Source organism: Corticium candelabrum, chromosome 20, assembly GCF_963422355.1.
Source record: "Corticium candelabrum chromosome 20, ooCorCand1.1, whole genome shotgun sequence".
NCBI lineage: Eukaryota > Metazoa > Porifera > Homoscleromorpha > Homosclerophorida > Plakinidae > Corticium > Corticium candelabrum.
The window spans coordinates 2477447-2494339 of record NC_085104.1 but is presented as its reverse complement, the minus strand read 5'-3'; the positions used below and the strand labels follow the sequence as shown (position 1 = coordinate 2494339).

Sequence of the window (16893 nt, the reverse complement as noted above, 5' to 3'; positions counted from 1 at the left end):
CGAAACACACACCCACTCTTTCCCCCACACACATACACAACTCGCGTTGTTTAATGCTGCACACAAACGTATTAGCAAATATCAGTCGCGTTGTGACACTGCGTCACATACACAAAATACGATGAGCACATTAGCTCAAAATTGTCACGCGTGCAATACTTCAGTTCTTCTCTGACAAGTTAACCATTCCTCACTTTCATCTCGGTTTTCTGCAAACAGTTTGTTGATTTGAACGTGGACCATACAACGTGTTGCCACCCCTTGCCGTTGTAAACGTACAATCCATTAAGATTTGCATTAAGACATGCGTTGTACCACCAACCGCTTGAATAAAGTGCAGCGCAATTACTTCCATGCTTGTCGTTGTCAGAATCTTTAGTAGTAAATTTCATGCTTTTGAGGTTGTGACTTCTTAGGGAGTCTCCTGCAGTTCCATTGTAAGATCCAAAATAAAGAACGTACAGTGACGCTTCATCACCGACACTAAAGTCTTCGTACAAAGCATAAGCTTTCTTGTCATCAAACGACATCAGATCTACTCGAAGTTTCACTCCGACTGACAAACGATGGATTTTGTCTAGTCCAAGCCAGAATTCTCGCCACACGTTTCCAAATCCCTTTTTGTATTCATTCCAGTTGCGATCAAAATTAACAGATCCGTCTCTTCTGCGTTGGCATACCGTCCACCCTCCACCGTCTGTTTCCATATCACAGTAAACTGTGAATGAGCCCAGACCGTCGCGTGGATCGATGACATACGCTCCGCTGACTGTGACCGAGCAGCTTGGCATGGTAGCAGTTACGTGGCGTCGCATCCATGGAAGGATCAACAGTGACGGTCTGAGGATCTGGCAGCCCTACGTCATGCTGAAATGATAGGTGAGGCAAAGCCACACAGCACAAACCGAGCAGAGTAAACGAGAGCATACTTGACGTAGCAGAGAACAATAGAAAGTGGCAAAAGGATGTGGTTGCTTGAATTTTTGCTAGCTAGAGTTGGTGTTTACGAAGTGCCCAGTCCTTCCCATTTTTGATGAACCAATACGGTTGCATGTAAGTGCGTAATGTGTAAATAGAGCGGTGCCGTTGAAGCGCTAAGTGTATAGAGCTCAATAAGCTGTGTTCGAGCAATAGAATTGGTAAACCTGGTTGGCAAAACAATGTGGCTCGAATGTCCAGCCGGTCGAAACGGCTTGGTTTGGAACCACACAAAAACTTACGCAAACACGCGAGCACATGGTACGTACACGTTACAGTAGAGTCTGCTTAAGTCAAATCATAAGGGGTGACAAAAATAATTCTACTTGTCCGAAATTCTACTTATCCAAAAGCCTTGTTTCAACCTCTTTAAATTATGTATTAATTAAAATATGTAAGACTCTAAAGTCACCTGATACCTATGTTTGACTGCAAAACTATCAATCTTTTCTCTAGTTTACCTATTTGGTCTAGCAAATCTGAATTACCATCTCTCTGTACAACAAAATATCGAAGCTTCTGCAAACAGTTGCTGGCTTCATAATGGCTGACTGATCGCGCTCCCATAGACCACCTCAACAGCGCTTCTTCGACATCCTCGTGCTTAGCAGGTCTAGCGCGTTTCTTACTCACATCAGTGTGCCCTTCGTAGAAAAGTATTCTGTACCTGTCCTTGTCCCGAACTATTGTTGAAACACTACTTGGTACAATGCCGAAGTCACTGGCGATGTCCTTCTTCTTTTCCCGCCCCTTTCAACACAGTCAATCATTTCGATTTTTCGCTTTAGAGATAGCGTAACAAGTTTACTTGAAGAAAAAGAAGCCATGTCCGTGAAAGTACGTGCTTTACTAGTCTCGCGTAGCCAGACCAATTTCCGTACAATCCGCAGCTGACATACTAAAGACACGTGATCAATTTCTTCGAGTTAAGCGGAGATTCATTGAGTGCGGACCTGGCCTTCGCGTGGAGGTAACCGAAAATTTGACTTAGTGAATTCGACTTAGCCGATTCCTCTTGTATTGGTTGAATTGGCAACCAGGCAGGGACCAAAGGTCTCTTTCGAGGTATCCGGAACTTTGAGATAACCGAGTTTGAGCTAAGTGGACTCTACAGTATCTGAATTTGCAAAACGGAAGTTGGTGTGACAGAACTCCCCAGAGCTCTACTCACTACTCAAGCCCACGACCCAGAAGAAAAGCCGTTGCAACAAACCTAACCAACCTGTTGCAACTTCACCATCTAGCGCGTCTCTCGCGTGGCCAGACCGTTGTATATCCGCCCTGCGTACACCAGAAGGTCTGGCCACGCGAGATTCTCGCACCGGCCCTAGATTGCAGTCAAAAGCGCCGTCAACACACCAGATGACCTGCTAAAGGATGACAGAGTTTCGGATTGCGGCAGCAAAGCTACAGCCGGGACATTGTGAAAGTCTGTCCGGAGTTACCCCGGATTACCTTACGCGAGGCTAAGGTGTCCCCGCGCACGCTACCACAGACAAACGCGGGTAATTTGAAATTGACACAACCTAATCGTCTCAAATTTGGTCCACGACTTCGCCAATCGCTAGTCTATTGAGCCAAGCAAAATCTAACGTAAAGTCTTTTCTATTCAACATTAATTCTTGCCGCAAGTCTAGAATGCGAGGTCTGAGGTTTTTCCCTATTACTTCACAGTTTGTTGCACAAACGTCTCAACGTTTTGACAGGACACAGCTAGTAGGATGATTTTAAAAGTTGTAAACCCGTTTCTCCGATTTCGCTTTCGTTCTCTCACGAACAAAGCAAAAAGGGTCTACAAGGGGCGTGGTCCTCGCCCTATAATTCACATATAGTCTAACGGTCAGACTAACATGTACTGCTAGGGGAATTTCCAGATCGAAAACTTCAATTCTGTAAACCAAAATTTCTATTTTCCTTTCCATTGCTTAGATAGAAAGAGTCAAACCTGCACAAAAATTCAAACCTGCATGAAAACTCAGACGACACCATTCACAATCAGCAAAACCACAGAAAAGCTACAAACTTCATTCATGCACTAAATATTTATGTAACTATTTGTTCTGCAATACTCTTCTGTGGGACTTGTACACTTTTACGGCCTCTTCCACATTATGTCCAGTCACTTGTCCATCCCTGTAAGCTTGTAAATAGTCCCTAGCCTTTCTAAAAAATCTTCTGATAAGTTCAACATCAACAGTTTCCAAAGCAGGAATCATAGAATTCGCAAACCGGTAATAGAGTAATTGCAGTAAGCCCTTGTATATTTCTTTGCATGCCCCCAGACTCTCTCAATGGGATTTAACTCACAATGATATTTCGGTAAAAATAGACAGTGATGACCTAATGACATGAGATAAGACTCAACAACTGACTTCTCATTTAAAAAATCTTCATGTTTTGACAAGACAAAAACCATATCTTCTCGTTTCAGATTTTGTACATCAACTCCTCTCTCAACTAACACCTGACGAAGTCCTTTTGGTTCCCCAGCATCATCAACAAGCTTTTGAAGTCTTCCATTGTACAAAGTATCTCTCATTTTTGGTTGTGCTCCACCGGGCCCAACATTCATCCGACTCGCAATTAAAGCATCCTTTGCCTTTGCCTTGTGGTTTGAACTCTGATCAAAAATCCACAGAATGGTGTACATATCTTTAGGATATTTGAACTCTGCTATCATTGCTGCCTGTTTGACCTGACCAATAAATTTATCATGGGTCCAGTATCCATCTCTGTTTTCCCCATATTCAATTATTTCCCTAGCTTCTTGCCTAATTGTTGGACAGGCGACCTTAGCTAATTCAAAATCTTCTGGAGAGAGCCTAAGATACCCAGAATACTCCTCTATGAAATCACTCACCATCCTCCCTGACCCTCTAGATTTTGGTTTGATAGCAACCTGATCGGGTTGGCTCCACACAAATCTCTGATCCTCATTCGACTGAAAGCTGGACTCATCGTGAAAAATGGTAACTAATATTTTGGTGGCCGATGAGTTGCCAGTTGCAACTGGTTGTTCAACACCAGCTTGAACATCATTTGGTAGGGGAGGAGGACGGTGAGTAGACTCCAAGTCATGCAATGACTGCAAAAATAAGTTTCGCTCATTAACTACATCTTCCCTTTCATGGCCATCTATATAGAGCCCCTTCCTACTTGAATCAACCCTGCTAAAACCTAATTCCATCAAAAACCTCCTTGCAGTAGACAAACTAATTTTCCGTGGAAACCCAGCTGGCAGAGAAGAGTTGAGAAGAAGATTAGAGTTGACATAGTGACAAAAATCACTCAATGTCATGTTTGGTTGCCCTCTAACACACGAATGCTCTCTAGCCCACTTCATAGCCTTCCTCTTGCACTCCTCGTCATACGTTACACTAATCCTTGAATCTCTACCTCGTCCATCTTCTGAAAACTCGCCTGCATTTTCCACAAAATCCATCCGCCAACGTCGAATCGTCTTCTCATCTCGTGACACCACTCTGGCAACAGCTTCTGCGGACTGTTTTACGTTTGCTGACGTCTCCCTACGATGGAACTGAAAGAGAAGTAGCGACACCATCTTGAGATCGTCAGCTTCCAATTCTCTCATCCACTCACTGATTCTTTGCCAGCTGTCTTCTTCCGTAAAGCTGACCGAACCTTCTGGCTGTTCTCTAGATGAGGAAGCGCTGCCGTCGTCGTCTTTGTGCGTAGATCTTAGCACCTCTTCGGGGCCGCCTTCTTCTGGTGACATATCTACATTCAATTTGTGTCTTCTTGCGTTCGCCGCTTTCTCTGCCTGCAAAGAACGTTTCCTCCAACGCATAGACGCCATACTGAAGATAACAGAGTTACTTGTAACCATGCCAATAGGTAGGCAGAGCTACGACAACAACCAATCACGTTAGAGTTTTAGAATACGCCCTCTCTGCTTAGCCAATCAGCTTGCGAAGATTCTGTTTCTCTTCCTAAGTTAGTCACGTGTGCCATAGGTAGATCTTGTGATGCCGATCACGTGAGTATGCAAATTATGCGTGTAAGACTTGGGAATGCGAAGTTAACGCGCGCTAAAATTGGGGACATTTATGCTGAACGGCACCTTACGCGCTGCTAAATGGTAGCTAATATGAATTATAACTACACCTTACCTCTCATTAAACTACTGAGTGGCACGTCACCTCATGTGTCTGATTGCTGAAACTTAGCGGTCAGGCACTCTAAACTTTAGACGGTTTGAGTCCCGTATTTTCTAGATCCCGTATCTGTAAGCAAGACCGGAAGTGAGCAGGAGTAAAGGAACTCTCCTATTTGGTCCACCGCATCGCACGTGGTTGTGAGTCATAGGGTCTTCTCTATTGCGTCATCGAATTGGCATCAGTCGATCTTCTCGAAGGCTCCAAGAGCAGTCAATCAGTTTTCGAGGATCCACGGACACGCCAGACTATGCGGCACTCTCTACAACACGTCACGCTTCTTACCATTCTGTCTCTTCAGGTGAGTACAAAGCGTTTGAGAGAAAGCGACGTCAGTCCGCGCCTCTCGAGACGCGAAGCCTTTCTCGGCGGATTTCGCTCGAGCAACTTTCAGTCAAACAGACGTCACGTGGCTGTCGAATTCAGTCATAGGGTGCAGTTTCTTTTTCCTTCACAACCTATCTGGTTGACCTCAACCACTCCCCAAGCTAATTTACAGTGAATGCATCGCAATTTGTCTTGTGACTGGTACGGCTGTCTGTCTGGCTTGTCACTCGCTGCACGCGTTGCCTTTCACTTTTCGGGCTGTTTTGTTACTCTTTTGGGACAATGTGATGTTTATTAGAGCGTCGCGTGACTCCTCTTTGATTATTTAGCATTGCATTCACACTTGCCGGCGTGAGTGTTGACGAAGAGGCTTCATGAGCATTTGATGTAGCAATTGTCGATTGTGCTACAGTGAATCTGTGATTGGAGTTAGAATGCACTGACGGAGAAGTTGGTGTAGTGTGTGCGTGTGCGTGTGCGTGCGTGTGAGTGTGCGTGTGCGTGCGTGAGTGTGTGTGTGTGTGTGTCTGTGTCTGTGCGTGTGTTGTCTGTCTGTTTGTCTGTCTGTCTGTAAACACGATATCTCCTGAGCGGCTTAATTAACATTGCAAAATATACTTTTTTAGAATATAAAATATCTTGCAAAAATATCAGCTGAGTTAATTAACAATGGGCAATCAGGGTTGACAAATTGGTAAACAAATCAATGAATCCATTCAATCAATTCATGTATTTGCGTATTGCCGTTTGAAGTCAAGATCAAAACAATTGTGAGGTTATCACAGATTAAAAACCGACACTGTATGATCCACCTCAGAAGAGCACACGTTATAGTTGCCACGCAGGTTGGCTTATACACACACACACACACACACACACACACACACACACACACACACACACACACACACACACAACACACACACACACACACACACACACACACACACACACACACACACACACACACACACACACACACACACACCTGTAGTGCTTTCCAGTGCTATAGCAGTCACTAACATTTGTGAGACAATCTCGATCAGTTTACTGTCTAATAATCTATTCCTACTCTTGTGATTTATCAAACGCTATAAAATACTGATGTGCTGTTTGCAGATGATTCAGGGAGACGAAGGTCACTGTGTATGGTACGGCCAGTGTGGAGAAAGTTCGACCACACAGAAGGAATTGAATTGTTACTACAACGGTACGGCCAAACGAGTTCTCGACGAACAAAATGGACAAAAATTGCTCGCTGGACTACAAACCTTGTGCCCCAACATCTACAAAGGAGAGAACACGACAACATGCTGCAATTACAACATGTTCATGACTTTGTCATCTAACATGCAGATACCGGCCGCTATGTTGAGCCGATGCCCGTCCTGCTGGCACGACTTTCGCGATCTCTATTGTGCATCAACATGTGACCCTCACCAGTCAAACTTCATTCAAGTTCTGGGAGTCAACGGGTCACCCGGATCTGTCTGTACGAATCCGCCATGTACGGTCTCAGAGATCAAGTACTTGGTTACACGTCGGTATGCAAACACGTTGTTTAATGCTTGTCGTCATGTTCAGTTTCCATCGAGCAACCAGCCGGTGATATCAGCTCTCTGCGGCAGCTATACTCCTGCTCAGTGTAATGCACAGCGTTTTCTCAACTTCCAGGGTAGTAATCCTTTGGCACCGTTTCCAATTATCTTCAATGTAACTGACAAGTATCCTCACTATAAGCCGTACAATCAGACGTTGTATCGTTGTGATCAACCGGTTAGTGGATCGCATTGTGGATTCCATTGCTCGTGTTCGGACTGTCCAAAATCGTGTGTGTCTTCGCCGGTGATACCTAAACCAGCACCTTCGTTCAAGATCGGATCAGTGGACGGAGTCATGGTGATCATCATCATCATCTACTCCGTGTTTCTCATTGTGTTCGTGCCCTGCTGGCTGATCCGAACGTGCAGATCTCGATCCGAGAGGATAGAAACGCACGAATCGACTCACAGTAGCAAACAGTCGTTGAGTGCGTCGACACCATACTCCTCAGTTCGTCAAGATCTCGATGACTTGATGGCACAGCAAGCGTTGCTAGACAACCGACGTGACACTAAAAGTGCTCACTACAGTTCTGTGAACGAAGAAAACGGGTCGGAAGAGCTACGACCGTACAACAACTCAGAGCCGGAATCAATCAAGGATGCCGGGTGCATCACTCGTGCGGGATTATCCCTGGAAATTACCCTCATACGTTTCTTTCGCTGGTGGGGAACCCTATGTGCCTCGTATCCGCTCACCGTCATCTCTCTTTCCATCATCACTGTCCTCGCACTATCATGTGGAATCATACGACTCACAGTGACGACTAACCCAGTCGAGTTATGGTCGGCGCCGACCAGTCGTTCGCGGCTAGAAAAGAACTACTTCGACTCACACTTTGGACCTTTCTATCGTACAGAGCAGGTAATCATTCGGGCACCAAACGTCAAACCGTATAACTACACAGATCAATTTGCGATTGGACATCCGACTACGTTGTTTGGTGGCGTCTTCAATAAATCGGTGCTGACTGAAGTCTATTGGCTACAATACAATATCACTAATCTGATGACTAAAGACGGCGTTCGTATAGGCGACATCTGTTTTCAACCGTTGGATCCTGACAACAAGTTGTGTGCGATCGAGAGCGTGTTGCAGTATTTCCAGAATAATTTGACACGTCTTGATATGACTTACCCACCTGGTTTTCTGATCTTGAGTGATGATTATCACAGCCATCTCAAGTACTGTTTTAATGATCCGACGTCGCCGGATGACAGTCTTTTTGGGATTCCATGTTTGGCTGATTACGGAGGAATCGTGCCAGCAAACGTCGGCGTTGGTGGATATAATGGTAAGACGTAGTGGTGGTGATACTTGTACACGAGGGTTGATGATGATGTTGATGATGATGATGATGATGATGATGATGATGATGATGATGTGTGTGTGTGTGTGTGTGTGTGTGTGTGTGTGTGTGTGTGTGTGTGTGTGTGTGTGTGTGTGTCTGTGTGTGTGTGTGTGTGTGTGTGTGTGTGTGTGTGTGTGTGTGTGTGAAGTTGTTAGTGTGGTATGATTCATCTTATTACAACTTGCATAGCACAGTGGAGCTACGTTGTCTTGGTTTAAGAGGTGTTTGCCTACGTATCTGCATGTCTGTCTGTCCATCTGTCTATGTGTCTGTTTGTCTGTCTGTCTGTCTATCTGTCTGTTTATCTGTTATATCTCTTCATTGTGTTGGGATATGATAATAAATACAACTTAAAAATTCACAGTTTTTTTGTAACTACTGTTACCTTGGGTACCCTCGTGTTTCATTCTTTGTTGCTGATTGCTTGTTTCTTGAAGAATCATTGTAACGTGTCTAGACTCGAGCTTGGTTCCGCCATACACAGAGGCAGACACTCTGTTTCTGACTATCATTGTAAACAATCACGTCGACGAATTGCTGAACAAGAAAGCCGAGGCTTGGGAGGAATTGTAATGGCCATCAGTGAGTATTGTGACAATTGCTTAACTCAGTCGTTTGCTGTGTTGTAGATTTATCGATTACTTGAAGAATTACAAAAGCGATCTGATTACTATTGCTTACAAATCCGAGGTTAATTTAGTTTGTAAACGAGATTGCCAGACAGACATGCAGACAGACACACAGAGAGACAAACATGCACAGACAGACAGACATACAGACAGATGCAATTGTCTGACTGCATAAACTTGATAGACATGTAAATAAAGTCTTGAACTTTGTGTAAATGGAACAAATGCTTTGTTTCTAATATCCATTAATTATTTTAATCTGATATTTATAACTTAGCCTATTGTATTAGAGGGATGCATCTCACAATACACTAGACTATTGTATTGGAGGGATGCATCTCACAATACACTAGACTATTGTATTAGAGGGATGCATCTCACAATACACTAGACTATGAGGGATGCACCTCACAATACACTAGACTATTGTATTGGAGAGATGCATCTTACGATGCACTAGACTATTGTATAGGAGGGATGCATCTCACAATACACTAGACTAATGTATTGGAGGGCTGCATCTCACAATGCACTAGACTATTGTATAGGAAGGATGCATCTCACATTACACTATAGACTTGTATTGGAGGGATGCATCTCACGATACATTAGACTATCATATTGGAGGGATGCATTTCTGATTTTGTGTAGTTTACTTATGATACGTACATGTTTGTTTGTTGTTATTGTTGTTGTTGTTGTGACTTTCATTTGTCTTTTCAGAGCTCGATTACAGCTGAGATTCATCGGGAAAGTGCATCAGATGCCATCACTATTGTGATCAGCTACATTCTTATGTTTGTCTATGTCGCTATCTTTTTGGGCCACATCCAGTCAGTACGTCGTCTCTTGGTAGGCACACACACACACACACACACACACACACACACACACACACACACACACACACACACACACACACACACACACACACACACACACACACACACACACACACAGTGATTCTTGTTGTGATGATGAGTTGTGTTGTAGCTTGACAGCAAGGTATCACTTGGCTTGGCTGGTGTGCTGATCGTGTTGAGTGCCGTGCTTTCATCTATTGGCTTATTCAGCTATTTCGGTCAACCCGTGACTCTAATCGTCATTGAAGTTATCCCATTTCTTGTATTAGCAGTTGGAGTCGACAACATATTTATACTTGTTCAAGCATTCCAGGTATTTGAATTGCAAACTAGGACAAGATTTTTGTCTTCGAGTGGATGAGATGTTTAGGATTTGTTTCAATTCTGTTTCAGTAGTTTCACATGTGACTTTCTGTGTATCGGTTGATCTCAGTCCTAGCTTGCTGTTGTACTGTCATTCTGTTTGTCATTGTTTGGTGTACTGCAATTCAACTGTTTAGGTTTTTTCTTGTATTTGTTTGTCTGTCTGTCTGATTTTGTCTGTCTGATTTGTCTGTCTATTTATGTAGTGTTTGTTTGTTTGTGTTTATTTATTTGTGTATTTTTGTGTGTCTGTGTGTTAGTTTATTTATTTGTGTGTTTATTTGCATGTTTTTTTCATTTCAAATTTTACCTTGTTTGTTTATGTGTGTGTTTATTTGTGTGTTTATTTGTGTGTTTGTTTGCATGTTTGTATGTATGTCTGCTTGTGTGTTTGTGTGTTTATTTGTGTGTTTGTTGTATGTATGTTTGTGTTTATTTGTGTGTGTGTTTGTGTTTATTTGTGTGTGTTTTTTGTGTGTTTGTATGTATGTTTGTGTTTGTGTTTGTGTGTGTGTTTGTATATATATATGTGCTTGTGTTTGTGTTTATTTGTGTGTTTGTTTGTATGTTTGTGTGTTTGTCTGTATGTTTATATGTTTGTCTGTATGTTTGTGTGTTTGTTTATTTGTTTGTTTGTATGTTTGTTTATGTGTTTGTGTATGTTTGTGTGTTTGTTTATTTGTGTGTGTTTATGAAGGTTGTTTGTGCATCTGTGTGGCTGTTGTTGTTGTTGTTGTTGTTGTGGAGGTTCATGTACTTGTTCTTGCTTGCTTTTCATATACTTCATTAATCCTTTTTGCCTGTTGCCATTGTGTTTGTCTGTGTGTGTGTGTGTGTGTGTGTGTGTGTGTGTGTGTGTGTGTGTGTGTGTGTGTGTGTGTGTGTGTCAGTTTGTGTGTGACCATTGTTTCCACACCTACATATATATATATATATATATATATATATATATATATATATATATATATATATATATATATATATATATCACTTGGTTGCATTAGATAATATGTATATACAGCCAATAGACATGGTGTGTATTGATTTATTGTCTAGAGACGAAACCTTCCCGATCAGTACGACTTAGCCGACCAAGTTGGCATTGTATTGGGTCAAGTTGCTCCAAGCATGTTACTAACTGGACTCTCAGAATCGGTTGCATTTTTTCTCGGTCAGCAATTTAGTTCTGTTGTTGTGCATTAATTTGTGTTGCTCACATGGACAACTGTGTTTGACACAGGGGCTTTGACTATAATGCCAGCCGTCAGGTCGTTTTCGTTGTGTGCCGGCATGGCCATTCTTATTGATTTCTTGCTTCAGGTTTGTGTGTGTGTGTGTGTGTGTGTGTGTGTGTGTGTGTGTGTGTGTGTGTGTGTGTGTGTGTGTGTGTTTGGACTGACTACAGCTTGGTATACTAACTATATATTCACAGACTCTGTATTGTAGATTACTTGTTTTGTTGCTCTTCTCTATCTCGATGCCAAGCGGCAACAGCGAAAACGGATCGACATCATGTGTTGTGTTCGTGACAAAAATGCTCCCGAGAGTGCCGAGGGCTCACAGTCTTTACTCTATACCTTAATGAGAGATTACTACTCAAAATTTGTACTCAATGACATCGTAAGGGCCATTGTGGTGAGTTCGTTGTGTTTTTCATTCGGTTGACATTTGAAATGATGAGAAAGCTTGGCTGATTTAGATGACTGTTTTCGTCGGTGGTTTTTCTGCCAGTTTAGTGGCGATGAATCATTTACACGTCGGTCTGGATCAGAAAGTGTCGATGCCAACGGTACACGCACTTGTGCTTACATTGTGTGTTTGTATGTCTACTTGTTTGTCAATTTCTATTTATTTGGTACATTTTTGTACCCATTTTGTCTGTTTGTCTGCCTACATGTTTGTTAATATTTTTATTCGTTTTATTTTGTTACTCATTTTGTTTGTTTGTATGTCTATTTGTTTGTCAATTTTGTATTGACGGGATGCATCTCTCTAGACTATTGTATTGGAGGGATGCATCTCTCAATATGTAAGACTATTGTATTGGAGGGATGCATCTCACAATACATTAGACTACTGTATTGGAGGGATGCATCTCACAATACTTACTTACTACTTTTTAGTACCATTTTGTCTGTTAGTATGTCAACATGTTTGTCAATTTCTATTTATTTGCTACATTTTGGTACCCATATTGTCTGTTTCTCTGTCTACTTATTTGACAATTTTTATTTATTTTCCACATTTTGTTACCTGTTTATTCCATTGACATTGTTCTTGTCATAGGACTCCTACCTTCAGGACTATTTCAAAGATTTGGCCGAGTACGCACGAGTCGGCCCGCCTGTCTACTTCGTCATTAAAGACGGCATCAACTACTCGAATCCTGACGAACAGAATCGAATATGCAGCCTACCCGGCTGCAACAACAACTCAGTGACAGCACAAGTTTCCGCTCAAGCAAAGATCAAACACTAGTAAGGCATTTCGGCAACGATTCTTGTGTATCGTATGGACATGATGTGCTCGCCGTCGATGATTGAGATTATGAAAGTAGTGGCCTGAATTAAGGGATGATACAGCTGCGTTCTTTATGAGACACTTTCGTTGTTGTTTACTGTTGTTTGTGTTGGTATGCATTTGTGTTTGTCTCACGTTTGTATTTGTTAGCTCGAAGATTGCGAACGCTCCCAATTCGTGGTTGGACGATTATTTCTCGTGGGTGAGTCCGAATACGAACTGTTGTCGAGTGTATGTGAACAACGGCGACTTCTGCAAGTCATCAGGTAGGCATTTTGTTCTATTGTCTAGTGGATGTTGTTTACACTTAGTGGTAGTCGTTATAGCTAAGGATACCTAATACGTATGATGCACTGAACTTTGCTTGTTTTGTTGGTTCAATGACTGTGGGGCTGTTGAAAACTTGATTAGTTGGATAAACGGACTCTCAGTTATAGATTAGTGTTGTGAGGCCACTGAAGTCAAGTTATTATGTTTGCACATGATTTGGGACTTTGAACTTCTGTAGCACAGTGGAGTGAGCTTGTTTCCTTTTGCACTGTGTGTGTGTGTGTGTGTGTGTGTGTGTGTGTGTGTGTGTGTGTGTGTGTGTGTGTGTGTGTGTGTGTGTGTGTGTGTGTGTGTGTTTGCATACGATAGACTCCACCGTTCGTTTGTTTGTAGTTTCTCAAAGGACTTCAGACTGTGAGAAATGCCTCAATCAGAGTGATCTCATGACCTGCTTCAGTCCCAAACCCAATAAATTCTATCACTACCTACACTACTTCCTCAAAGACAATCCAAGCCAAACATGCAGCAAAGGGTACGCCACACACCAACAGTCATATCACAATATACTTGCAAACTCTATTTTGGTCTCATTTCTAGTGGTCATGCAGCATATGGCAAAGCAGTCGATTTCAAGACCAACAGCTCGATTACAAGTAAGCTGCTTTAGCATGTAGCTCGGTGTGTTACTTGGATTGCAACAAAGTTTTTCGTTTTTTGAATAATAAGTGACCAAAGTAGCTTGATACAAAACTTTGTCAATTAATTAGTTAATTAATTATTTGTTTCTGGATTTTAGGCTCATATTTTTCATCGTTTCATACGGCGCTAGCGATTGATACTGACTTCATCGATGCACTGAAACGAGCTCGAGAGATCTCGGATAATTTAACGTTGGCCCTGGAAGGGACGGCAAAAGTCTTTCCTTACAGGTCAGCATATCAAACTGCATGCAATGTCTTCATGTATAGGTGTGTGTGTGTGTGTGTGTGTGTGTGTGTGTGTGAGAGAGAGAGAGAGAGAGAGAGAGTGTGTGTCTGTGTCTGTGTCTGTGTCTGTGTCTGTCTGTGTCTGGCTGTGTCTGTGTCTGACTGTCTGTCAAAGGTATTTTATTCAATAGAACAAAGTACGTACAGATGGAGGCTAAATCCTCTACAACACAATGTCCTCATCAGTCCAATTAACTACACACGTGCTTGCTCCTTTACTAAAAAAAAGTAAAGGCCAAATGGCCTTGGAAAAACACAAATTAACTAGCATCATCTAAAAGTCTCTCCACTTTCCTGTAGATGACTCGAGCATTGGCTTTTTGTAGCTGAATGGACATGCGCTCCCTCCAATGTGTCTTGAATGAGGAGGCATTTGTTGTTCCATAGGCATCCGTTGATCTACTTGACAAATGCTGTAGGTACATTTCTGCTTGTTGTCCCCATCGACCAAAATGTTCCAAGACTAGTGGGACTGCTGTCACTGTTTCCTTACCAAGAAGTTGTTCTCTGCTATATTTTTCCGTTTTCTTCTGCTCTCTCCTGGATGCTGCAGCACCTTCCGTAGATGCTGATGCTGAAATTACTTCACTGCTCCAGGGATGTGCTAGCGAAATGTCTAAATCTGTGTTGGACCCTGATCCAACATCGAAAACTGTTATGTCAGGGCGGTTGTCAGATGTAATGTATCGATGACGTGGCTCTCTGTGATGGTGCATTTGTAAGCTGCGCAGACAGTCTGACCATACATTGGCAATACACTCATGGGTCCAGACTGGACCACCGCCCCACTTACATGTTAGGAGATGGTATCCACAACTGTCCAGAAAAGAACCACAGTCACACTGACGAATACAGCCATCGAAGGGCATGGCTAACCCCAATCTCAAGCAAGCCGCCAAACGAAAATCGCGGGAAACTAGTGCGAGCTTATTTGAGGTGGGCATAGCATTCAGCCAGGCTCCAGCGCCCTTGCCTTGAATCGATCTTAGCCTAGCAGCATCTCGCTGGGAGGGGGCCTTCTCGATCATTGCTGACGTCTTTTCTTTAGCGTGTTGCCGTGTCAGCCTCTGTTGTAGTTTAGTTGGAACTTGAATCATTTCAGTAATATCTGTCCCATCACTGCCAGCCTGCATCAGCGAAAATGCTATCGATTCCTCGACACCATTTGAGTTGACTAGAAGATCCAGTGCGGATTTGAGGTCTGGATAACGAATAGGCAGATGAACCAGAGTGTGAACCCAGGACGAAAGAAAAGCAAATCGAGAAGTGCTGAGGCATGGTGACATGCTGAAACCACCAAACCTGACCGGCAGTGTAGCTTGCATCCAGGAAGAGTCAGTGAGGTGACTATATCCCAATACGTGAGTGAAGGTCTCACGAGAAATCTTATCATGGACCTCGGCAGCTGCCTGAAGTCTGTCAGGGCAAACTAAACGTGCTAAATGGTTCATGCGAGGAACATGGCAGAATCGTAAAAGAAGCATTGCACTCTGTACCTCTCCCAACTTCATCAACTGCTCACACAACAGCCTTCCACTCTCAGCATATTGGCTAGAGGCTGCAGACACATACTCTCTCTTGCCTATTGGAGCCCCAAGAACTATAGTCCCATCGCTAACTACAGGTATGGCATCTAGATCAGATCTGCCTGACATCAGAGGTCCAGATGGGGAATAGATCTCACACTTGCTGGAAGAAATTTGAAGACCAATATTAGAGAATGCTGGTCTTAGATAATCCAGGGACGACAGAACATCATCTTTCTCCCCCACCAAAAAGATGTCATCTAGGTAGGCAAGAACTCTGACAGTAGGAAATGAACCCTTTAAATCTGACAGAACTGAATGTATACCGGTTGAGAACAGAGCTGGACCCAAGGGGTCCCCTTGGTGGATTCCCTCTTCAGATGGAATGATGACAATACAATCGCCTTGCTGGTAGACCAGAGAGCTACTGTGGGAGTACTGTCTGTCTGGCTGTCTGTCTGTCTGTCAAATAGAATTTATTTCAAACATATATTTATAATACAATGGTAGCAAGATAACTATGTAAATTTCTACAACTACGAGAGTTCACTAGAACTACATTTTAAAAACAAACTTCTAACACTTAAAAGAAAACAATACAAACTGTCTGTCTGTCTGTCTGTTTGTCTGTTTGTCTGTTTGTCTATGTGTCTGTTCTGTCTGTCTGTCTGTTTGTCTATGTGTCTGTTCTGTCTGTCTGTCTATGTGTCTGTCTGTTTGTCTATGTGTCTGTCTGTTTGTCTGTCTGTTTGTCTGTCTGTCTGTTTGTTTATGTGTCTGTTCTGTCTGTTTGTCTATGTGTCTATCTGTCTGTCTGTTTATCTATGTGTGCGTCTGTTTGTCTGTCTGTTTGTCTGTCTGTCTGTCTGTCTGTCTGTTTGTCTATGTGTCTGTCTGTCTGTCTGTTTGTCTGTCTGTCTGTCTGTTTGTTTGTCACATATATTTGAACTTTTATCTATGATACATTTTGCAATGCATGGTACTATGTACTGTCCAACTACTACAGTATTTCCCGTGCAATTATCCAGTTGGGTCAACCAATTATCCGCTTCAGACAACCAATTATCCGGTTGGGGCAACCATTTATCCGACTCAGCCAATCAATTATCTGATTGGGGCAACCAATTATCCGACTCATGGTTTTAATTATGAGCAGTGTAGTTATAGAAGAGCTGTTTAGAGAAATAATAGCGCGAACTGACGGATGTTGTCGCCGTTACTGCTGCACCAGTAAACAGGGTAATTCTAGTTTTTGCTATTAATTAGTCACGGAGGAAAAACCATCAGTAATTGTCTGGTAATT

The 16893-nt window shown here is 42.7% G+C and overlaps 4 protein-coding genes across 4 annotated transcripts in view; 1 reads left to right on the top strand and 3 right to left on the bottom strand.

Moving 5' to 3' along the window:
• Positions 1-55: 55 nt before the first annotated feature.
• On the bottom strand, positions 56-943 carry LOC134195871 (fibroleukin-like). Its single transcript, XM_062664960.1, has one exon. It carries the CDS (start codon positions 813-815, stop codon positions 180-182), a length of 636 nt encoding a protein of 211 aa, XP_062520944.1. The 5' UTR covers positions 816-943; the 3' UTR covers positions 56-179.
• Positions 944-2866: 1923 nt separating this feature from the next.
• On the bottom strand, positions 2867-4785 carry LOC134195540 (uncharacterized). The gene has a single exon (XM_062664576.1). The coding sequence runs from the start codon at positions 4712-4714 to the stop codon at positions 3191-3193; it is 1524 nt and encodes a 507-aa protein (XP_062520560.1). The 5' UTR covers positions 4715-4785; the 3' UTR covers positions 2867-3190.
• Positions 4786-5234: 449 nt separating this feature from the next.
• The window catches only part of LOC134195576 (NPC intracellular cholesterol transporter 1-like), a 15566-nt gene continuing 3907 nt past the window's right edge, over positions 5235-16893 (top strand). Inside the window, exons 1-15 of the mRNA XM_062664620.1 lie at positions 5235-5454; positions 6600-8376; positions 8891-9002; positions 9063-9123; positions 9786-9914; positions 10056-10238; positions 11345-11459; positions 11529-11608; positions 11735-11923; positions 11988-12077; positions 12575-12765; positions 12959-13074; positions 13472-13610; positions 13676-13731; positions 13875-14007. Coding sequence (XP_062520604.1) covers positions 5404-5454; positions 6600-8376; positions 8891-9002; positions 9063-9123; positions 9786-9914; positions 10056-10238; positions 11345-11459; positions 11529-11608; positions 11735-11923; positions 11988-12077; positions 12575-12765; positions 12959-13074; positions 13472-13610; positions 13676-13731; positions 13875-14007 — 3422 coding nt within the window. The 5' untranslated portion in view covers positions 5235-5403. The remainder of the gene's footprint in view (positions 5455-6599; positions 8377-8890; positions 9003-9062; positions 9124-9785; positions 9915-10055; positions 10239-11344; positions 11460-11528; positions 11609-11734; positions 11924-11987; positions 12078-12574; positions 12766-12958; positions 13075-13471; positions 13611-13675; positions 13732-13874; positions 14008-16893) is intronic.
• Positions 14028-16893, bottom strand: part of LOC134195577 (uncharacterized) — a 3667-nt gene continuing 801 nt past the window's right edge. Inside the window, exon 1 of the mRNA XM_062664621.1 lies at positions 14028-16893. This exon is cut by the window's right edge and continues 801 nt beyond it. Coding sequence (XP_062520605.1) covers positions 14325-15719 — 1395 coding nt within the window. The 5' untranslated portion in view covers positions 15720-16893 and the 3' untranslated portion in view covers positions 14028-14324.

Coding starts and splice junctions, on each gene's coding strand:
- LOC134195871 (XM_062664960.1), bottom strand. CDS start 815: ATGCGACGCCACGTAACTGCTACCATGCCAAGCTGCTCGGTCACAGTC.
- LOC134195540 (XM_062664576.1), bottom strand. CDS start 4,714: ATGTCACCAGAAGAAGGCGGCCCCGAAGAGGTGCTAAGATCTACGCAC.